The sequence below is a fragment of the Dipodomys ordii genome, unplaced genomic scaffold, assembly GCF_000151885.1.
Source record: "Dipodomys ordii isolate 6190 unplaced genomic scaffold, Dord_2.0 Scaffold13, whole genome shotgun sequence".
NCBI lineage: Eukaryota > Metazoa > Chordata > Mammalia > Rodentia > Heteromyidae > Dipodomys > Dipodomys ordii.
This window is the reverse complement of record NW_012267229.1, coordinates 24,320,820-24,345,057: the sequence shown is the minus strand read 5'-3', so window position 1 is coordinate 24,345,057 and position 24,238 is coordinate 24,320,820. Positions and strand designations below refer to the sequence as shown.

At 45.8% G+C, this 24,238-nt stretch overlaps 1 protein-coding gene across 1 annotated transcript; it reads left to right on the top strand.

The window, feature by feature from the left end:
- Window positions 1-1,923: 1,923 nt before the first annotated feature.
- Window positions 1,924-23,206, top strand: LOC105981541 (zinc finger protein 37A-like). The gene is made up of 8 exons (XM_013010732.1): window positions 1,924-1,951; window positions 11,533-11,592; window positions 11,716-11,815; window positions 13,725-13,810; window positions 14,017-14,069; window positions 14,823-14,949; window positions 15,403-15,498; window positions 22,290-23,206. Exons 1-8 carry the CDS (start codon window positions 1,924-1,926, stop codon window positions 23,204-23,206), a joined length of 1,467 nt encoding a protein of 488 aa, XP_012866186.1.
- The last annotated feature ends 1,032 nt before the right edge of the window (window positions 23,207-24,238 follow it).

Sequence of the window (24,238 nt, the reverse complement as noted above, 5' to 3'; positions counted from 1 at the left end):
AGATTAGTGTGTCTGCCTGCCACATCTCAATCTTTGGGTGTTGTTCCTTTTATAGGCCCAAATGAGGGGCTTTCATATGTGATGTTAATGTGTCCATTGCTTCTGATAAGATTTGCTGTATTTGCGGATGTGATTGCTTATTGGCACATTTGTCAGATGTGTGATGTGCTGGCAGATGATGGTTGTTCAAGAGCATAGACAAGATGTGGAGTCATTTTTATTTGAAACTTCTACTCAAAATGGGGTAGTCAGGTCAAAATTGCTTTATAAAATGGAGTAGTCAAGATTGGCACAGCCTTACTCTGCTGTTCTATGCAACATAGAACAGACCCTGCCTTTTCTCAGCCTCTAGAAGTGTCTTTGGAAATAGATCCTGAAATAGAAATAGTAGGATCCTGGAAAATATGGTATCACTAGGGTTCCAGCCCTTACCCTTTGGAGTCCAGCTGAACGCAGCATAGCGGGCCTTAGGGCAGAGTGATCATCAGGTCTGGCCTGCCAGGGATGATGAGTTGATCATGAAAGCCTAGAATAAAATTAGATGGGCAACTTTCTGAGCTGCAGTCTTATGAATGAAACATTCCGGGGTCACTTGCACAGGACCGTGGCTGAAGGGATTACAGTGGGAATTTGCAGAACCCTACTCAGATTCCAGGTATGATTTCCTGAATCCAGAGTGGAATTAGGAAGGCCTTATACTGGCTCAGCACCACTATCTACCTGAGCCCTCTCAGGGCTACCTGTGACCATTTGCCAGTGTGACTGCTCTCCATGAGACCCACATGGATAATTCAGTATTGACTCAGAGAAAAGGCTCCTGCTGACAGTTCTCAAATAGCACCATGGGCCACATCAGAGTGGAGAAAAGGTCAGGAGACAGAGCTTGGCTTGAACTCCCCACAGAGGGTAAGCATTGCCTGTGGACCTCAGGCCCTTTTTGTGGTGTTTTCCTCAGTCCCAGAGTACATAGAGATAAGTTTCCCAATGAGAAGAACCCCTTCTATGGGTTCCCTAAGGGATTTTACCTTTGTAGGACATGCGTATACAAACCTGGTTGGTGTGGTATAACATGCTACCTACCTAGGCTGTCACTGAGGGCGCACAGTCAGACAGCAGGTTCCTGCACTAAGTACAGGAGGCCATTGCTCTGTAGTGGTGTGTGTGTGTATGTGTGTGTGTGTGCGTGTGTGTGCATCCAAACATGGAAAAGGCACACTGGAAGAACTTGGAAATAAGATGTGTCAGCTCCATTCAGATCTGTTGAGCCACTGTGGTGTATGTCTGTGCCCTCCCCTCTCCAGAACACTAGGATGTGGCACATAAGTTTACACATCAAGAGCTGGGTGCTAGTGGCTCACACCTGTAATCCTAGCTACTCAGGAGATCTGAGGATTGTGGTTCAACGCCAGCTTGGACAACAAAGTCCGTGAAACTTTTATCTCCAATAAACCACCAGAAAACGGGAAGTGGCGCTGCGGCTCAAGTGGTAGAGTGCTAGCCTTGAGCTGAAGAGCTGAGGGGCTGGGGGTTTAGCCCAGCAGAAGGGTGCCTGCCGGGCACACACAAGGCCCGGGGTTCGGTCCTCAGCCCTGGAAAAAAAAAAAAAAAGTTACACAAGAGCTGAAGAGCTGAGGGACAGCGCCCAGGCCCAGAGTTCAAGCCCTTACGACGGAAAAAAAAAGTTTACACATCAAATACATGAATTCATTTTTGTCAATAAAACAGTAAGTAGTGGTAATTAGTCCCTTTCCCCACTGCCCCTCAGTCTTCTGTAGGGAAATGAATATTGTTATCAGGCCAGCATGCATTTTTCTGCCTTTCTAACTTTCTACCCATTCATAGGAAATGGGATAAATTAGGTGGAGGAAGTAGCTAGTGCTGTCCACCTGCATGACAGGAATCCCAACTTATGAATTGGGAACAATGGCACAGAATGACAATGGTAGTTCAGGTAAGAATAAATGCTGTTGCTAGAGACACCCAAGCACAAAGACACAAAATGGCTGCTTTTCTACCTTATCCTCCACAGTCCACACAGAAATGCTCCTTATAGTCCATTGTCACTGAAACACATCTGGGAATACATACAGAGCCAATGGAGAGGGTCACCTTACAGACTAGAGATGGGAGACTACCTTAGTTTCCTATACTTCTTTATAGTCTTCATTGTTTTTTCCTTTATTCCTTTCCAATGTACTGTTTGTTTGTGGACGTGATGCTATAATGGGTGCTGTCAACGAGCTGTGCCAGAAACTGCTACATCTCAAGGTTGGTCTGTGAAACCAAGTCAGTATATTGAGTTATGACTTCCAAACCAGGCTACAAAGGAGATGTGGATTCTGTCTTGTTCTCATGGGTCACTCACCTGGGGGATGTCATGAGGGCACCCAGGAAACTATAGAGGGGTCAAATGAGGAACTGAAGTTTCCTGCTAATAGCCATGTAAGGGTGTCATTGTAAAAGTGGCTCCTTCAGCCTAGCGGGGACTCTGTAGATGTATTCATTCATAAGGCCTTCATTCTCAAGCATCAGTAACGAATACAGCGTTACTGATGCTTGAGAATGATCTGAGTGATTTGTAACTTGTTTTAACAATCACTTCTCCTAAAATCTTAACTCATTTAATTACCACACCAGTCTCATCCAAATATTCATTATAGGATGGTGCTTTTAGGAGACTAAAAAAAAATCATCAAGACCAATTACTTTGAAGTGGAAATTAGATGCTGTGATACATAACAAAGACACTTAAGCAAACACCAGAATGCATTCTCAGTTAATTTAGTGATGAACATTCAATACAACACAGAGCCAGTGCTGCGAAAAATAAGGAGATCAGCATACATGGTTTTCACGATGAATGTAAATGTATGCTTCCTGAAAATGCCCCCTTCCACTTCAGTCTCCTTCCCCAGCAGATTAGTATTGAATAATGCAGCTTTTGAATTCTTCAAGGCCCACCCTTATCAACAGAATCCCTAAATAACTTGCTATACTATTACATACCAGAGTGAAGTTTACAGATTTAACATTTGGTTTCGTTCCTATACTTGGTATAGGTTGTGGGGCCTGAACTCTGGGCCTGGGCGCTGTCCCTCAGCTCTTCAGCTCAGGGCTAGCGCTCTACCACTTGAGCCACAGCACCACTTCCGGCTTATTGCTTATGTGGTGCTGAGGAATCGAACCCAGGGCCTCAACCATGCAAGGCAAGCGCTCTACCACTGAGCCACCTTCCGAGCCCCTTATATTTATTTTTAAACTCTCAGGAGATGTATGTGATTCTTACAAAATATAAGCCAATGTTTATATTCTACAAAGTATATATTAAAACACATTGTAAACTTCACCTATGTCAAGATATTACAATTCTATGTCATTTATATTATAATTTTAGTGGCTACCCAGTATCCCACTTTGTGGATGCCTCTAATCGATGGCAATTTTGTTTTTACATTTAGGTGTTTTACTGTGTGATAATGTGAACATAAACTGAGACTGCACCTTTACTTGTACCTTCAGACAATTACTTCTTTAGGTCATATTCTGGAACAGGAGTTGCTACAGTAAATAAAGTACATGTTCTATTTAAATCTTGGGACAGAATGGCCTTGAGATTGTTTCATAAGTTATATTCGAAAAAGAAATTTATGAGGATGAGCATTTCTCCAGACCTTAGGCCTACATGGTGTCAACTTTCTTTATAATCTTTGCCTGCAGTAAAAGCCAAAAAATGTATTTAAGAACTCTCATTTTTTTCTTTGTAGTTTATGGACTGCATACATTTATTCCTCATTTGCATTTTCCCTCTTATTACTTGCCCTTTATATCTATAGATCATTTTTATGGTAGTGTGATCTTCTTATAAATGTGTATGAGATAATTAAATGAAGTCAGTAAAGCATTTCTTTCATGTACTTAGCAAATCTATTTTCCAAATGTGTTTTTACTTGATTTTTTTTCTCTGAAAACAAGGTTTTAAATTTTTCTAGGCTACAAGTCACCAGACATTTCTTTAGTGGCTGTTGCCTTTGATCTCTATCCATAGATGAACCAAGGAGATTCTCTGATACTTTCTCTAGGTACTTAGTGATTTGTTGTTAAAGTGGTAAATCTCTAAGATTCGGTGAAATGTATGTGTTACAGCATGTACAATGACCTTCCTCTTCTACCTCTTGTTTTTGTTGTTGTTGTTATTGTTGGAGGTGTTGGTTTGGGAGCTTGAACTTGGCCTGGGCACTGTCCTTTAGCTTTGTGCTCAAGACTAGCACTCTACCACTTTGAGTCACAGCTCTACTTCCAGTTTTCAGGTGGTTATTGGAAATAAGACTCTCACTGACTTGGAAGTGGCACTATGGCTCAAGTGGTAGAGCACTAGTCTTGAGCTGAAGAGCTCAGGGACAGCTCCCAGGCCCAGAGTTCTAGCCCCATGACCAACAACAACAACAAAATCTCACTGACTTTCCTGCCTGGGCTGGCTTTGAACCATGATCCTCAGATCTTAGGCTGAGTAGCTAATTTTTAAAATATGACTTGTGAGGACTTCATTTTCTCCACTTCCTACTCATCCCCAGTTGGGTTTTGTCAAACTCTGCAGTTCCTGCTTCTCCTGTGTGGCCTGTGCCATTTCAGCTCTTGCTGACTTAGTCCTAGATATTCAATGTACTGTGACTAGAGCTTATTCTAATAAATTATTGTCTTATTATCACCCACAGAAGAGAAGCATTTGACATAAAAGAATATTGAAGCCAGGCACCAGTGGCTCAGGCCTATAAACCTAGCTACTCAAGAGGCTGGGATCTGAGTATCATGGCTGGAAGCCATTCCAGGTAGCAAAGTCCATGAGCCTCTTATCTCCAATTAACCACCAAAAAGCCAGAAGTGGAGCTGTGATTCAAGTAGTAATACACCAGCATTGATTGAAATAGGTAAGGAACAGTACCTTGAGCTCAAGCCTCAATACCAACACACACACACACACACACACACACACACACACACACACACACGTACGTGTATATTGACCTACATATCACCAAAGTTAATACTACCAAAGATGAGATTAAACTGACATCATGTGGGGTTTTCTGAAATGTGTAAAAGTACCTCTTATATGGGAGTCCTGTCACAAGTGTAAAACTTAAAACTTAAAATTTTAAGCATGAAAAAACAAAGGGAAGGGGTGACACTGTCCAAAAAGAAATGCACTCATTACTTGACTTGTGTAACTGTAACCCCTCTGTATATCAACTATATACTAACATTTTTTAAAAAGAATGAAAAAACAACAAGGCAGAGGCTTCTTCAAAATCACTAATATCACCAGATACAGAGAAAGACTAAGAAATTAAAGGAATTTAGATATGAGGACTGGATATCACAAATGATTGCGAATTAGATCCTGGATCAGTAAAAATGTGATAAAGGATATTCTTTTTTTTTTTTTTTTTGCTGGTCCTGGAGCTTGAACTCAAGGCCTGGGCACTGTCCTTGAGCCTCTCTGTGCTCAAGGCTAGTGCTCTACCACTTGAACCATAGCACCACATCTAGGCTTTTCTGTTTATGTGGTACTAAGGAATCCAACCCACAGCTTCACACATGCTAGGCAAGCGCTCTACCACCAAGCCACATTCCCAGCCCAATCAAGGATATTCTTGAGGCAAGGTGAAATTTGAATACAGTCCAAAGACTTAATAGTGTCATATCCTGGTTTAATTTGACCATTGTATGATGTATATATGTATGTATATGCCCTTGTTCATAAGAGATATATAGTACACTGAAGTTTGAGTGACAGTTCATGTCTGCACCTGGTGAACATGATGAGGGGTGAGAAAAATGGGGAGGGAGGGAGGGAAACAGGAAGGGAGAAAATACATGTGGGTAAAGTATTCACAATTGGGGCATCTAAGTGAACAGTTTCTAGGTGTTCAGTCAGAGGGAATTGTTGCTCCAACTTTCCTATAGGTTGAAATATGTCAAAATAAAAGGTTTAAAAGGCTCAGGAAACTAACGTGTTTGATGAAAAGAACAAAATGGCACATCAAGTTTTCAGGGCCCTATTTAAAAAATACAGTCGTCTCTGGGAGAAGAGATAAGGAGTGCATTACATTCCATCATTTTTTCCCCTTTGATTTATGTATATTTGCCATGTTGTCTGTGACTTCAAAATCCAGTTTTGTGTGGAGGTAGCATTTGCATTTGGGCAGAAAACTTGCTGGCTGTATTAATCTTTTTACTTTATTTAACTTTTACCATATTGCTTGTTTCTCTTTTCCTATAAATACTTTGCTATACGGCTTGCTTTTATTTTCAGTAAATATGTTGCTGTGTCTCTCAGCTTTGGTTACATGGAGCAGTGTTTTTGTTTTCATGTGTGCAGTGGCCATACCTTCTGCTTCTCTAAGTAGCTTTGCATCTAAAGGGATTGGTTGTGGGTGGAGCTAAGTTCAAATCTCTATTGCAATGTTGTGCTGGGGAGTGAGGGACTAGGGCTCCAAACAGAAGCAGAAATGACTCCGGAGCATAAATCACTAAGTCACCCGATACAACAGAATGCCTTCCTCCTAGGGGAGGGAGCCAGGACAAAAGTCTTGATTGTGATGGATTGCCCAGGAGGACCGGGAACTCGCCTCTCATAGCTCCTACTGCGCATGTGCAGTTCTTCCTCATTGTTCCCTGCTCCCCGTGTCTCCCGCTTCACCCAGCAGATCATCCTGGAGCTTTGAAGTGAACAAGTCGTCGCTCAGTGACAGGGCCCGGCAGGAGTGTGTGTACTGCAGGAGAGAGCTAGTTCAGAGGGTTGCTTTGCCAGACTTGGGGTAAGTTTAGTCTACAGCAACAAAACTTGCGCGAGTCCCACGGGGACTGAAAGAAATCTGCAACACTTGATCTGCAGTGGACTCTGAAAGAAATCCTGCAGCACTTGATCTGGAGTGGACTCTGTATGTGGGGGTCTAGTGAGTGAGGAGATTCCGGGGTCTGCGGGTTTCTCAAGTTGGGGACGAGAGCACGATCCAGGCAGGGTTTCTGGTTGGGTATAATGCCCAAATGAGGAGGAAAGGCATTCAGATGTTAATGAGGTGTTTGTTGAAGCTTCTAGGATTTTCCCTGCCCTGGCCTAAGTTCCCACAAGTCAACCCCAAGACCAACCAACCAGCAGAGTGGGAATGAATTCCCAGACAGGTCTGAAGGTCGGACTAGCAGCTGATTTCAGATCTCCAGTTCAGTGTCAAGCTCTGCCCACAGAACGCCATTGGGGGGGGGGGAGATGAGCCTCTAAGACTCAGTTTCCCCATCTGTAGTCCAGATTATTCCTGAAAGCTGCCTCAGGGTTGTTGTAAGCAGGGTGTGAGAGCACAGCAGCAGAGCCCGAGGTGGAGGGCCTGGCTTTTCCCTGGACAGGTTACCTGATCTCGGTCTTCATTAGTACTTGTACCATCTGACTCTCAAACACACCCCCAGGCCCTTGTCACCAACCCCATTTTAACAGAAAGAACACCAAGAGTCTAGGTGTGTGGAGCACACCTCAGAGTTGGGAGGCAAACCCCAATCATTTTATATCCATACTTCAGCCTGTTTTATCCCGTTCTTTCTCCTCAGCACTCAGCACGCCATACCTGGAGCTGGTGAGGACCAAGCCTTCCCTGCAGGAACCTGAAGATCTCCACTGGGCCCTTACTTTGTAACAGAGGCCTCTGATCTCCACCTGGGGCATCTGTTCCACCTCAGCAAGCTAGACTCCCGAGCCACATTCCTGACAGCTCTCAAAGCAGCCAGCATCAGAACCCACCAGGGGCTTGCTCAACCAACCCAGCAGATGTTAGGGCCCAATTGGCATTCCTAAGTCAGTAAAAGGTGGGGAGCAAAGTTTCCCTTTTCCTCTAGTCCCCTCTGGTGCTGGTGCCACTGGTGTGAGGGAAGCACTGTGGGGCCTGGTGAATCCCAGCACAGTTGGACCCAGGCAGGGATTCCAGATTTGAATTTAAATTCCAAATTCAGACTTAATTTTGAATTTATTCCCTCCGGTCAGGTTCAGACATTCTGGGATCCCATAGTTCTTGTGAGAAAAGCAGAAGAGGAAGACAGAAGCAGGAATCCCAGCTGGGATAAGCCAACCTTCTAAGGAACTGGACACCATGGCTACAGGACAGGGACTCTGGATCCTTCTGCCTGAGTAACGTGCAATCCCTGTGGCTCTCAGGCACCACCCATCAAGTGTGAGCCTGAGTCCAAAGCAAGAAGGTGAGCTGGGTTGAGGGTGGTGGTCCAGAGGCAGGCCGCATGGGAAGAGGAAGCCCCATGGGAGGGAGAGGAGGGGTCCAGTCACTCTTCTCAGATTTGCTGAGTCCCCACACCAGTACCTACAGCAGAACTTTGGCTGTTCACCTACTTCTGTTTTCAGGGGTTATATAAACCTGCCTTACTGGAAGAGCAAAAAGTATGCCTGAAAGAGTAATTAGCACAGTGCTTAAACACCTGGTTTCTGAACTGGAAGAGAACAAGGGAAGGGTTGACAGTATCTAAAAAGAAATGTGGTCTTTATATCACTTACATACCTGCAACCCCTTTGTCTATCACCTTTGTAATAACAGTAAATAATTCATTTTTATAAAGCGTTGTCTCTGAAGCCAGACTGCCAGGTTCAAAGCCAGTCCCACATTCCTCCCTGTCCCCACTTATGGAATGGAAATAGGGTATATACCTCAAGCATGATTTTAAGGGAAGTAGCTAGACCCATGCCCTGTTAGCTCTAATACTGGTAGAATGAGGGACGGCCGGACCATAAGGAGAACTGAGGCCCCAGACTACAAGGCCATTGCCCACCATGTCTCAATAGAGTCAAGTCTTTCAATAAAAAAAAACCCTTGGAGGACATTAAAACTAAATGGGGAGAGTGATGACAGAGGTGACATCAATCAAGAGGCACTATACTTATAAACTGATTTATTGACTGGCAGCTCCTTTGTACAACTACTTAAAGATAGTAAAAAAAAAAAACACCATTTAAAAATCTAAAGGAGGGCAAACATAAAATAATAGACTCCTTTGAAGCATATCTGTCTCTGCTGTCAATAGTTCCTTTAATTTTTTTAACCTCCAAGAGTTAAAAATATCTGTAGAAAAAAAATATCTGTAGAAAAGTAAAGGAGCAGATCTTTGTAAGGTCTTTGTTGTATCACTTCTATATCTTTTATTATGGGAATAGTCAAAACATACAAAAGTAAGGAAAATACTATAGTAACTAAAGCACTTACGATAGCTTCAACAGACAATTATATTGTCTGCATGACAATTATATTGTCACACATGCGCATGAGCCCCCACACACATATCTGTATACTTTCTCCCTTTCTACTTTTCTTCATATGACAATTTTAAAGTAAATCCTAGTATGTAACGTGCAGTATGCAACATGTTTACAAATGGACTAAAGTCCTGGTATCTTACCCTTCACGGTAGTACAGCTTGTTTAGCCAGATCTTAGTGGGGGTGGGGGGGACAGCATGGAAATTATAAGGGACCAGTGTTGATCTTCTGCCATGAAAAGCCTGTTCTCTGAGCTCCATGTGGTGACACCAAGGTTGCCTGCCATTGCTTTCAGGGCACGAGTCTGCTGCCCCTGCCGTGGTCTGTAAGTGACACCAAGCAGTGTCTCTCAGTGTCCCACCAGGCAGCCATTTGTCAGCAGTATATGTGGAGTTCCAGGAGGCACAGGTGATCTTGAAGGTTGACCACTCACCAAATCAGTCCTGACTTCTGTGCACCTTCCCTGTGGCCCAGCCTGCCTTCGCAGTTCTAACCTCTCCCAGGAGCTGAAGAGAATGGACACATCTCAGGTGAACAGTTCACTTACCTTTCTTCTTTATTTTTGTTAAACATATTTGTTATACAAGAGGGGATTTCATTGTGACATTCCCACACACATATATAAGGCATTCCAGTGGACCCCCCATCCCCCGTCACTCTACCCTTTACTCTCTGCTTCCTAGTACAATTTCCAGAGATTTCCTTGTTCTATTTCCACCAGAGTCTTCCTCTTTCACTCATTTCCTTCTGCCTTCCTTCCTTTCTTTTCTATTTTCTTTTCTTTCTTGAACTAGGCCTGGGCACTCTCCCTGAGCTCTTCAGCTCAAGATGAGCACTCTACCACTTGAACCACAGCTCCACTTCCAAATTTTTCTGGTGGTTAGTTGGAAATAAAAGTCTCTCTGACTTTCCTGCCCAGGATGGCTTTGAACTGGGATCCTCAGATCTCAGCCTCCTGAGTAGCTAGTCCACTGTTTCTTGTTACGCCATGTTTGCTGTGACATATAGGAGTTTGGATTTTGGTTAGCCATGTTTTCTTGTTAATTGCTTTTCTTCATTTGTTCATTTTTTTCCCCTGCATGATTATTTTTGCTGGTGTTCTTTCTCTTCCAGAAGCTTTGAAGGTCTACATTTTATTTTTGTTCCATGATTGGCCACCCATGCTGTGTTTACACACAGATAACACACTGCTCCCAGCATCCTGAGTTTTTGCCTGTTATCGCCTAAGCAGGGACAGCTGTCCACACTTTGGGTTTTCTGCAAATCCTCTAGCTGCTGCTGTTCTTCTCTCCTTTTTTCATTTATGCAATCAATTTTACTCTGGGATCCTTGCTAACAATTGCATCACTCTAGCTACTTGAACAACAATAATTTCAATTTGAATAGTATTTTCTGACCATTTATTCCAGCCCTAAGTTGGAGATAGGGCAACAAAACTATAATAATTGGTCTGCCATAATTTTCTCTACAATTCACAGCTTGCCACTGTAGATTTTCTCACATAATTCTGGCAGGGTAGAGTTGGGTAGGTACTTTAATTACACCCTTTTTACCGGCAGCTAGAAAGATAGAAGTCATTTCCCAAAGCTTGTGGCTGAAAGTTCAAAGAGGGCTTCACTGGACGTTTGTCAGATGGGGACTTTCCAAGAATACTCTGAGTTTTCCACCCATTTCTGAGAGCCCATGGTTATCTTTGTGTGTTCTGGCCCGCACGTGAACTTGGAATGGAGCTGTCTTAGGAATAGTTGCCAGATAAGACCCCTCAGTCATGGCACCTCCCACACTCTGAAGTGATTTGTCTTTTATCTGAAGGTGAAATATAACAGGGTGCCTTGAGGTCTCTATTTATTTTTATTTTCTAGACGTAAAAGGTTTTGCAGGGGGGTTACTTTTCAACATATCCATCTAAGTGGTCAGTGCTTCTTGATCACCCCCCCCCACCCATCACTCACCCCCATTCCCCAATCCCATGAGCTCCCTCCCCTAGGCTCATTTCACAGTCCCCACTTCCTTTAACACGTATGTACAGGGAGTATTCTTGCTGTGCCTGCCCCGTTCCCTTTTCCATTCATTTTCCCCTGCTGCCTCCTCCGCTTACCATCACTTTCCAGATTCCTGATACTCATTTTGTTCATATTTTCATTACTAACTCTGACCACCTTCTTAGCTGGAAAGGAGGTTGGTGTGCCCTCTGCTGACCCCTGGTGGCAGTCCCAACTGTCCCAGAGCAGCAGGTGCCCCTGGGCTTCAGAGGCTGGTTTTATGACCTCATCCAGATGGCCACAGGTGAGGTGGCGCCGCTGCCCCGAGCTCTGCCATCCAGTGGCAGGGGCTCTCAGGGCTGGCACCCACTGTGTGTGATTCTGTGTGAAACTATAAGCGCTTTGCCTGATACCCCTTATAAAACAGCAGCTCTCGCTGGCCTGTCTACTGCCCACCATTGTCCCGCGTCGTCGTCTTCCTGGAAGTCGGCTAAGTTTGGACGGAGGGCTGTGGACTATGGCACACAGTGAGTGCTGCGCCCGCCCTCTCAGCCTGGAGGTCCAACACACCATTGCTCTGCACAGTTCTGGGAATGGGAGACTTGATGAGAGGTTCTGCCTCAAAGTCCATTTCCTTCAGAATATTCGGAGGCAAGACCACCTGCCATGTCTCCTAGCACTTGGAGAGACCTAGGAGAAGGGATGTGGTACCTTGGTTCTCATTCCTTTGTGGGTAACCTGTTTCTCTCTTTCCTCCTCCATCATCATCATCTCCTTCCCCTCCTCCTCCCCCACCCCCACATTGGGCTTAGATTTGAGATATTTTTTACCATGCAGCATCTGTTTATTTGTTCCTTTTTTTAGTCTGCTTGGTAAATTGACTGTGCTAATGAGATGAAGACTCATATGCTCTGAGGTGTTTTGATCTCTGTGTTCACTTCCTTCTGCCTTCCTCTTTGTCCTTAATACTGAAAGTCTCACTGGACTCTCTCCTCAATCTGTTCTCTTTGTTCTTTGGCTTTACCTCATTATGCCCATTTTTTTTTTCTGAATCTTTGGTCTGTACATGGAGAGATTCATTCTTGCAAACCCAAAGCCTTGCGGCAGATTTTTGGTTTGGTTCTTTCCCAGATCAGCAACAAAATATTTAATCTCGGTGATCCTTTTCTTAGAGCAAACTTTTCTCATTTCATGGAAGGAAGATTCTCCCATACATCAACTTGGGATTATGAATTTGAGTGTTTAAACGTTATTCTCTTCAATACCTTATCTAAATTTGTTTTCACAGTTACTAATCTATTCATTTCGGTGCTTATCTCTTAGGCTATTCATTTTCTTTACATTAAATTTGTTTAGCAGTCTCCAAGCCTCTTCTCTTTTTCAGTATATTTTTTTTGTTGGTTGTGGGACTTGAACTCTGGGCTTGAGTGCTGTCCCTGTACTCTTTAGCTCAAGGCAAGAGCTCTACTGCTTGAGCCACAGCGCCACTTCCAGTTTTTCTAGTGGCTTATTGGAAATAAGAGTCTCACAGACTTTCCTCCCCTGGGCTGGCTTTCGATCCTCAGATCTCAGCCTCCTGAATAGCTAGGATTACAGGTGTGGGCCACCAGCACCCGGATCTTTTTCTTCTTTTCTTTTCCTTTTCTTCTCTCCTTCCTTCATTCCTTCCTTCTCTTTCTTTCTCTCTTTTTTCTTTTTTTCTTCCTTTCTTTCTCTCTCTCTTTCCCTCTCTTTCTCCTTCCTTCCTTCTTTCCTTCCTTTCTTTCCTTCTCTCCTTTCTCTTTCTTTCTTGTGCCAGTACTGAGGCTTGAATTCAGGATTTGGGCTCTGTCCCTTGGCTTTTTTGCTCAAGGCTAGTGCTTTACTACTTAAGCCACAGCTTCACTTCTAGATTTTTTTTCTGGTTGGTTGGAGATAAGAGCCCATGATCTTCAAATCTCAGTCTCCTGAGTAGCTAGGATTATAGGAGTGAGCTACCAGTACCTGGCTAAAGTCTCTTCCTGAGGTTTACTTTTTAGGACTAGCATTCCCTCCAGTGTTTTCCAGGTGAATCTGGAAGCAGAGAGCTTACTGGGTCTGTCTAGATACTGGTGTAAGCTCATTCAGCACAGTGCTCTGTTTCCATGACGTTTCTTCTGGGAGAAAGGACTCACTCGGCACTTTACATGTGCATTGTGGGAACTATTAGTCTTCAGACATTCATTGCCATTAGACATACGGACAGGGACAGGGAGGCAGGAAGCAGTTCTTTACCAGTGCCATGGGTATGGGGCACAAGGCTTGGCTTCTCTCTTGGGTTTCAAGTTCTCGCAGACTCTTGGGGCAGATCCCTGCTTTTACAGGAATATCCTCCTGAACACCAACCATCCAGGGTAAGTAAGGTTCCTCCAAGGATTCTGAGCAGCCTTCTACTTGCTAACCATGTGCCCTGTTCAGCTCCAGCTCCCCTGCTCCTGAGCTGGCAGCTCTACTGGGCTCTGTAGGCGGACCCGAGGCTTCTGCCCCTTCCATCGTGTCAAGAGGTGAGTGAGCAAGGTGCCCCAGGTCCACCTCCCACTGTGTGTCTCCCAGAGACAGACAGGTGTTGCTCACATTCTCACTGTTTCTCTGGTGGACACAGCGTGTTTGCGTTTCTCTCTGCTGCAGTTTTAGAAGCAGAAGAGCTCAATCCTGTGGCGTCACTTGCTCTTGAACTTGTCTCTTCTGAGGCCCCCTTGTGTGTTCACAGCTGCATATGGCTCCACTGCAGGCTATGGCTCTGCTGGAAGCTGCAGAGGGGGAGTGGGCTCCAGGCTCTGTTTTCCTCATGGATGCCAATCACGCTCCTCCCCGTGGGCTCCAGGCTGAGTTCCTGGTGAACACATTCCCTCTACTGATGGCTCAGGCTCCTGCAGAGACACCTGTATCCACATCCTAGATCTCTCTCCTGAGTGCCAAGTCCCCCTGCCACCTGCCACCCCCACCTCTCCATCTGTATATTCCGCAGAATCCTTTATGCTAACATGGCCACGCTCTGTCTCTCCTGCTCAGTGAATTAAGGCCTTAGTGTCTTCCTCAGCCAGAAAGGGTCCAGGCCTGCAGGGGAAAACTCCAATGACTTGATGAATTACTCCGTGAATTTATAGATACACAGCAGGGCCTAGTGGTTCAGGGATGACTTCTGTCTCTCTTGCAAAGTATAACCAGAAGGAAGGTAGTGTTAATCAGCTCCCTACCGCCTTCTGGTGAGCTCTTATGGAGAGCGAGGAGTCAGGGCATGCCGACACTTTGCTACATCCAGTCCTGAGCATTTCTTTTTTTTTTTTTTTGGGTCCGGTCGTGGGGCCTGAACTCTGGGCCTGGGCGCTGTCCCTCAGCTCTTCAGCTCAAGGCTAGTGCTATACCACTTGAGCCACACCACCACTTCCAGCTTTTTTTCTTTTTGCTTATGTGGTGCTGGGGAATCGAACCCAGGGCCTCAGGCATGCAAGGCAAGCACTCTACCACTGAGCCACCTTCCCAGCCCAGTCCTGAGCATTTCTGATGGTTACACAGGGGCCAGTGCTGTTCAGAGACGTGTGTGTAGACTTCACCTGGAAGGAATGGCAGCTGCTGGATGTCACCCAGAGGCTCCTGTACAAGGATGTGATGCTGGACAACTACCGGCACCTGCATGCACTGGGTGAGCCCTGCCCCCCTCCCCACGCCCAGCCCCCCCAACACGCGTAAGCCTGGCATCCCCCACCCTTTAATATCCAGTACCCACAGCACTAGGTGAGCCCAGCCCCCTGCTCGACATCCAGCACTCCCACACACTGAGTGAGCCCCTTGTGACTCCCAGAACCTGTGTTTCCTGTTTTGGGAGCCAAATCCTTACAGAGTAGTGCATTTTAGGCCTGGGATTTGGGGCCCTAAGACACTTTGAGGGCACTGGAGAGAGTACTATGTTCTCCCTTCCCCAGCGGCAGGGTCCTTCCCCAGATGCCCACCTCTCAGGGCAGGATAACCAGCTGTCCCCACCTCCCATGGGACCCGGGTTGCTGGCTTTGATGATACCTGGAAGGACCCTGCCGTGTGTGTTTCAAGGGGCCTAACCCGAAGCAATCTTGAAGTCCTCTGTCACTTCTCATCCCAGGGCTCTGTGTGACCAAACCTCAGTTGATATGCAAGCTAGAACGAGAGGAGGAGCCGTGGATAATGGAGAGAGAACCCCCGAGTCACAGCCACTCAGGTGAGTTGTGGAAGAACAGGGAGAATCTACATCCTGGTGGTCCAGGGTGTGGGTTCTTTGCAGTGTGGTCAGAAATCTTTGGGCTTTGAAAAGGAGTAAATAAAGATGATGACACACCTCAGATCTCAGACCTCTAAAGGTCACTCTTCCGCATAGACTTTTTTTTTTTTTTTGGTTGTGGGGCTTGAACTCTAGGCCTGGGTGCTGTCCCTGAGCTCTTCAGCTCAAGGCAAGCCCTCTACCACTTGAGCCACAGCACCACTTCTGGTTTTCTGGTGGTTAATTAGAGCTAAGAGTCTCATGGACTTTCCTGCTTGGGCTGGCTTTGAACTGTGATCCTCAGATCTCAGCCTCCTGCATAGCTAGGATTAAGATGTGAGCCACTGGCTCCCAGCTCCACATACACATTATTTGTTCTACTTGAGTGTGTGTGTGTGTGTGTGTGTGTGTGTGTGTGTGTGTGTGTGTGCCAGTCTTTGTGCTTGAACTCAATGTACAGGCACTGGTCATGAGATTTCTTGCTCAAGGCTACCACTTGGGTCACAGTTATACTTTTGGCTTTTGGTAATTAATTGGAGATAAGAGTCTCATGGACTTTTCTGCCTGGGTGGCTTTGAACCTCAATCTTCAGATCTCAGGAACTCGAGGTAGCTAGAATTGCAGGTATGAGCTTCTGGTGCCCAGTCTTGACTTGATGAGGTTTACTTGGCTTCTACACAAGCTACCTGCTGCCTTCCTCATTCCAGACACCTGTTTCTATTTTCAGTCTGTATAGTCATTGTTTATCTTCTCTCCAGGGTCATGCACTCATTTATCCATACATTCCTTCATGCAACAAATACTCATGTAGCATTTGCTCTACACCAGTTTCTTTTCAAGTGTGGGCACAGACCCTGCTCCTCTCAAGAGGGCCAAGTGGCTAGTCAATACAGACAGGACGGATACAAGTCAGTACTGTGAAGAAGGAAAGTCAGGTGAGCAACACAGGGCAAATGGGTGTTTGAGAGGGGAGATCAGGGAGGCCTCTTTCAGGAGGTCAGCCTTTGAACAGGAACAGTGGAATGAAGGTGTGTGTGTGTGTGTGTGTGTGTGTGTGTGTGTGTGTTGGTTGGTTGGTACAGGGACTTGAATTCAGGGCTTGAGCATTGTCCCTTAACTTTTTCACTCAAGGCTGATGTTCTACCACTTGATCCACAGTTCCATTTCTGGCTTCTTGGTGGTTAATGAATAAGAATCTCCTGGACATTTTTTGCATGGACTGGCTTTGAACCACAATCCTTAGATCTCAGCCTTCTGAGTGGCTAGGATTACAGGTGTAAGCCACTGGCACCATCTGGAAGGGAATTTTGAATGAAGGGAAGGAGAGAGCTATGGGTTTTCTAAGCAGTTTCCAGACTAGAACAGGGGATGCCAAGCCTCTGAGACAAGACTGTGTTTGGTGTCATGAGAGAAAATTCAGGGCAGTGGAGGTCACATACAGACCTGAAGAGTAACTTAGAAAAATGGTAGGTAAGATAACAGGTCAAAAAGAGTAGCTTGAAGTGTTGTAGGTAAATGCAGAGCACAGGATCCAAGCAAAAAAGACAGAGAACCATCCATCTAAGATGCAGAGGGGACCAGAGAGTGTGGTCCCAGAGCCCCAGGAGCAAGGAGGTAAGGAAGAGGTAGATTCCAATATGGAGATGCATGTAGACAGTCAGCTTGACCCCTTCTTTACTGAAAATTATCCCAAAGAAAATGAAAACAAATGTCAATTCCATTTTCACTAGAGGCTGCAAGAAGCTGAAATCTCAATGTGAAAAATAAATAAGTTAAAATTTAAAGCTAGAAAACCTGCCAAAAGCAGTGAAAATCAGGCTTACTCATGTAGCTAGAGAAACAAATCATGTAGGAAAATACATTAGCATATATTGTCTAGACAGTACTTACCTGACTCCTAAATTGCACTTGACTAAGGGTTAAGGACCACAGCTCAAGAGGGAGAGAGCTTGCATCACATGCTGGAGGCCCTGGATTCAATCTCCAATGCTGCAACCAATTTAAAACTATGATCAGAATAAGTAAAGTTCACCGCAGTAGAATTGAAAGTGGTGAGGACGCACTGCATGGTCCTGAGGAGGTCTGTGTCCTGAGTGGAGCTCAGGACACAATAAGTGAAAATTCCAAGGGAACTTTGTGTCTTGAAGTAAATAGCTCTTCTTCTTAGAGAAGCTGCTTCTTTAAGAAGCTCTTCTGCTTCTTATAGGAACAGAGGGACTTGCAGACTTGTGGATGGTCTCTTGAACTTGCATAGTGAATGCTAGTGTAAGAATCCAGTATAAAATCCAAGCATATTTGCTTTGTGAGCCCACCAGCTTCTGTTTTTTTTGTGTGTGGTTTTTGTTGTTGTTGTTGTTGTTGCCAGGCTTGAACTCAGGGCCTGGGTGCTCTCCCTGAGCTTCTTTTGCTCAAGGCTAGCACTCTACCACTTGAGCCACAGCACCACTTCTGGCTCTTTCTGTGTATGTGGTATTAAGGAATTGAACCCAGGGCTTCATGCATGCCAGGCAAGCACTCTACCACTGAGCCACCTTCCCAGCGCCTTGGCTTCTGTTTTATATACTGTAGGAAAGTCATCGTGTAGAAGAGGTCAATACTGGGACTTGAATTCAGGACCTCACACTCGCTGCCACTCTACCACTTCAGCCACATCACCAGCCCTTTTTGCGTTCATTATTATTTTGTTGGTGGTGGTGGTAGTGGTTATGGGGCCTGAACTCTGGGCCTGAGTGCTGTCCCTCAGTTCTTCAGCTCAAGGCTAGCACTCTACCACTCGAGCCACAGCACCACTTCCGGCTTTTTCTGTTTACATGGTGCTGAGGAATCAAACCCAGGGCGTTATGCATGCAAGGCAAGCACTCTACCACTGAGCCACCTTCCCAGCCCCACAGTCATTATTTTTCAGATAGGATCTCATGCTTTTTGCTTAGAGCTGGCCTCAGACTGTGATCCCACTACCTGTGCCTCCCAGTAGCTGGGATCACAGGCATGCATCATCATGCCCAGTTTGTTGGTTGAGATGAGCTCTTGCTACCTTTTTGCTCCGCTTAACCTCAATGATCCTCTCTATCTCAGCACCCTGAGTGTCTGGAATAGCAGGTAGATGCAGGCCCAAGGGAAGTTATACATACTCTTTTAAGTGTACAGTTGATATTGCTGCATAAAATGTGAATAAAGAGGATAACAATAATCACTCATAGACAAAATTGTTTACAACAAAGACAAAAAGTAAGCCAAGCCCAGTGGCTCAATCCTAGCTACTTAGGAGGCAGAGATCTGGAGGATTGAGGCTTGACAATAGTTGGGTGTCATGTATATATCATCCTCGCTATGCAAAGAAGCACAAGGACTGGGAAGGTGGCTCAGTGGTAGAGCGCTTGCCTTGCATGCCTGAGGCCGTGGGTTCGATTCCTCAGCACCACATAAGCAAAAAGAAAAAAGCCGGAAGCACTGTGGCTCAAGTGGTAGAGCGCTAGCCATGAGCTGAAGAGCTGAGGGACAGGGCCCAGGCCCAGAGTTCAGGCCCCACGACCAGACCCAAAAAAAACCAAAACAAAACAAAAAGCACAAATAGGGGATCGCAGCCCAGGTTACACTCAAAAGCAAAACACTATCTCAAAAAAAAAACTATTTCAGAAAGGGAAGACAGAGAGGAACCAGTGGTAGAGTACCTGCCAAGCAAGTGTGAAGTCCATCCCCAGTAGGACAAAGAATAAAATAAAATCCCAAGGTTAATAAAAGCCCTTGGAGCCCATGTGAGTAGCCAAGTGCTTGAGTTATTACAGGGAAGAGAAGAAGAAAAACATGGCATAAAACCAGCAGTAAAAGCTAAGCACTGAAGAGTTGTGTTCATACTAAAACCATCACAGAGATGCACAGAGCAGCCTGATTCATCATTTCCAAAATGGAGGTACAGGGAAAGTGCCCTTGGGGAGGTGGGTGGGTAAACAGACACAACACATCCTGCCACAGAGAAGAAAGCTGTCAAGCTTAGAAGAGTGAAAGCAACCTGTCTAAAAATGCCGCACAACCTCACGAAAAGCCAAACTTTTGAGGTGGTCAGAAGGAAGGGTGGTGTCCAGGGCTGGGTGGAGGATGGGAGTAGGGCACACGGGACTCTCTGGCCAGCAGGAGCTGCTGGTGAGATCTGCTGGATGGACACACTTGTCCTGACCACAGAGCATGCAGTTCTTGGCTTGGGCCCCAGGGGACGCTAGGGCTCTGGGTGGCAATGGTGTACCCTGTTGTGGTTAGCCAGGATGTACAGGACCTCTCTGACCTTCCACTCCATTTTACCATCAACCTAAATCTGCTCTTTGAAAAGCATCTAGTCTTTAAAGAATCGGTTTTGTGACAGGGGCACAAGCAGTGGGTAATGCAAACCAGCCGTCGAGAGGGAATGCGAGATTGTCCTCAGGAGGGATTTTTGTTGAGGAACTCTGATGGAATCCATTGTGGTGCTAGCATCAGGGTGTGGAGCTCCTGTGTGTCTTACACACTCATCTGACGTGGTTTCCCAGCCACATGGAAAGACAGGACTGGTCTTTACACCTGAGGAAATGAGGGCCGTCTTAACTTTCACTTGGGGATTGGAGTACAGAATGGAAGAAAGGAGAGTGATCCGAATCATATAGACTGAATAAGGATGCTGCTGTAATTTGATCTGGAGAGAGGAGTAAGGATCTAGTCCCTGATGAGGGTCCACATCTAACACCTGTTCTAACCCACACAAAACCCTGGTCCTCTTTGTCTGGCTGCTCAGTGTTGCCCGTGTTTGCCCCATTTAAAATATCTTCCATTCTCTGTTCTCAGTTCACCATTCCTTGTGTTTTTTAAAATTTTAAAATGTAAAGTTTATTGTTATTTTAAAGGTGATACACAGAGGGGTTACAGTTACATTAGTCATTTCCCCTTAGACAATGTCACCCTTTCCCGCACTATCTCCCAGTTTCCTTGTGTTTTATTTTGAGTTCTCTGCCCATTTTGAGGCCATATTTGTACCAAGCCAAAGCTACTACCATTTATATTCAGCTCTTTCCCTTTTTCTACTACAATGTATGACTTTGTATTCCTATTACCCAACTAAAAGGCTTGAAGAAAAGGTTTGCTTAGGACTATATTCTTCCCAAGAGAGTGTTCCTAAAACTCCAGAATTGACTCAGCATACAGGAAAAAACAAAAACCATCCTTAGAAACTATGTTAATGCAAGGTGCTGGTGGCTCAGGCCTGTAACTCTAGCTACTCAGGAGGCTGAAATCTGAAAATCAAGATTCTGAAGCCAGCCTGGGCAGGAAAACCTGTGAGAATCTTTTTTTTTTTTCTGGTCATGGGGCTTGAACTCTGGGCCTGGATGCTGTCCCTCAGCCTCAGCTCTTCAGCTCAAGGCTAGTGCTCTGCCACTTGAGCCACAGCACCACTTCCGATTTTCTGGTAGTTTATTGGAGATAAGAGTCTCAAAGCCGGGGCTGGGAAGGTGGCTCAGTGGTAGTGTTTGCCTCGCATGCATGAGGCCCTGGGTTTAATTCCTTAGCACCGCATAAGCAGAAAAAGCTGGAAGTGGTGCTGTGGCTCAAGTGGTAGGGCACTGGCCTTGAGCTGAAGAGCTGAGGGACAGCTCCCAGGCCCAGAGTTTCAGGTCCCACGACCAGCAAAAAAAAAAAAAAAACAGTCTCAAAGCCTTGACTGGCTTTTAACCGAGATTTTCAGATCTCAGTCTCCTGAGTAGCTAGGATTACAGGTGTGAGCCACTGGTACCCAGCTCTGTGAGATTCTTATCTCCAATTAAACACAGAGCTTGTGGCTCAAGTGATAGAGCGCTAGCCTTGAGCAAACAAATCTCAGGGACAGTGCCCAGGCCCTGAGCTCAAGTCCCAGGACCAGTACAAAAAAGCTATGTAAAGATTTATAACATATACTTTACTTTTCATATTTCTAGAACCCCAGAATGACAATAACATGAAAGTAGAAATTCAAGAAAATGAAGAGAAATATTTGAGGCCAGTTTTAGTCATCCACAACAAAACATTGATGAAAGAAAGAAAGAAGGCCTTACGAGAAAGAGTTAATATAACCACAAATCCAGGATCCTCAAGAAAAATAGCCCATAAGTGTGACTCGTTTGGAACAAGCTTGAAAGGCATTTCAGAATTACTTATTAGTCACAGGAACCATGTCAGGAAGAAGTCCACTGATGCCAGAGGAGGCGGGTCCTCCGACCCCCAGCCTGAGGAAGTGCACACCGGAAGGCAGCCCTGTAAAGTGCGTCCAAACCAGAAATCCCTCAGTTCTGATGAGGACCTCGTTCCTCATCAGAAAAATGTGTCTTTGGAGCAACTTCTTGAGGATAACCATTGTGGGAAGACCTTGTACAGAAAGACAGCCTCTGGCTCATGTGAGAGAGCTGGCACCATAGAGAAACCACCAGCAAATCATGACTGCAGATCAGCCCCAAGGAAAAAGTCAAAGCTTGATTCTGGTCCAGAAACCCTTAAAAAGAGGAAACCAAGTGAGTCCAGCCAGAGTGCAAAATCCTCGTGCATCAAGTCAAGGCATCCCACAACTCACCGTGAGTGTAACACACAGAGGGAGGCTGTGGAGGGGAAGTCCCAGCTTCCCCAACATAAAAGGAGGTTCATAGGTGGACAAGTTGGCCGTGAGCGAGCCCACGCAGGGGCCAAGGCCTCTGACTACTGGGAAGGTGGGAAATCCCCTCGTGAAAAATCATGTCCACACTGGAAACCTCACACCACAGGAACGCCCAACATGGGCACCGGCGAGGACAGTGCCTCCCAGGAGCCATACCCGACTTCCAACAAGAGAAAGAGCCCAGGAGATAAAAAGCCTAAAGGTAGTAAAGATGAGAAGACCTTTCTCCCAAAGTCTGAGCGCACTCCACGTGGGAGGTCACGCTTGGAGAGAGCCCCTGAGGAGGGTGAGGGGAGTGGGGGCACACGCAAGGCTGGAAAGCAAGGCACCACCCCAGGACGGAAGACCCATGACTGCAGTCGCTGTGGGGAAAGCTTCGGAAGCAAAGCAGGCCTTACCCAACACCAGAGCACACACACAGGGAAGAAAGCCTTTGAGTGCAGCGAGTGTGAGAAATCCTTCTCAGTGAAGTCCAACCTCACAGAGCATCAGAGAACTCACACGGGAGAAAAGCCGCACAGCTGCCAGCAGTGTGGGAAGTCGTTCTGCCAAAAATCGGCACTCACGGTTCATCAGAGAACTCACACCGGAGAGAAGCCATACAAATGCAGCGAGTGTGGGAAACGCTTCTGTGTGAAATCAAACCTCACTCAGCATCGGAGGACCCACACAGGAGAGAAACCTTATCAATGCAGCGAATGCTCCAGGTCTTTCGGCGTGAAATGCAACCTCATCGTGCATCAGAGAACTCACACAGGAGAAAACCCCTACAAATGCCCCACGTGTGGGAAAACGTTCCATGAAAAGTCAGCCCTCACAAAACACCAGCGAATTCATACTGGGGAAAAGCCCTATGAATGTAACGAATGCGGAAAAAACTTCAGCCAGAGGTCAGCCCTCACAAAACATCAGAGAAAAACACACAAGAAGAAAACATCCACCAGTACCTTCCCTGTGCAGAAAGAATCCTGCCACCAGCCAAATGCACTGACCACTAGCAAAACCAGAGCGCAGAAACCTTGATAGGCCAGCCCTTGCAGCAAAAGCTTCATACATAGGCTTCACGACGAGGAGCTGGGAAATTAAGGTAGACGTGCAGTCCTGTGAGTGTCTTGGTCATGTGAATACTTTCAACAAGTAATAAAGAACATGGGTGAAGATTATCTGTGGAAATACTGTTCAGAAGTTATATTTCAAGCTGGGTGCCTACACTCCTAGCTATCAGGAGGCTGAGATCTGAGGATCACAGTTCAAAGCCAGACCAGGCAGCAAAGTCTGTGAGACTCTTATCTCCAATTAACCACCAGAAAACCGGAAATGGTGCTGTGGTTCAAATGGTAGAGTGTTCGCCTTGAGCTGAAGAGTTCAGGGACAGGCCCACAGTTCAGAGCCCAGGCCCAGAGTTCAAGCCCCACAACCAACAACAACAACAACAAAAGAAGCAGTTATATTTCAGGCAGAGGGGAAAAGATGAATCATTAACATGGAACCAGTTACAGCAGCAGGAACTGAATTTGGTTTGGTTACACTCTTTAAAATGTTTAAAGTGGCTCACACCTGTAATCCTAGCTACTTAGGAGGCTGAGATCTGAGGATCATGGTTCGAAGTCAGTTTGGGCAGGAAAGTCTGTGAGAGTCTTATTTCCAATGAACTACCAAAAAGCTAGAAGCAGAGTTGTGGCTCAAATGGTAGAGTGCCAGCTTTGAGTGAAAAAAAAACTAAGGGACAGTGCCCAGGCCCTGAATTCAAACCCTAGTATGGACAGAAAATAATCCCCCCCCAAACTGTCATAGGCTTCCTCCTAGGAGGATTGACCTCCAACCCATTTCTTGCAGAAGAAATGAACCTCTCATTGTCGTTTTGCTGCAGGTAGAGGACATGAGGTGAATGCGCGTCTTGGGTGTAGGGGGAGTGTGCCACACCGCGCATGCACTGCCCTGGGGTTCTGGCTAACATCCTCACCAGACCTCAGTGCTTGTCAGCCTTGTGCCAGAACCACTGGACTTCCTCTGAGGTGGAGGGTCTCTAGTGGGGACAGCGAGCTAACCCCCGGG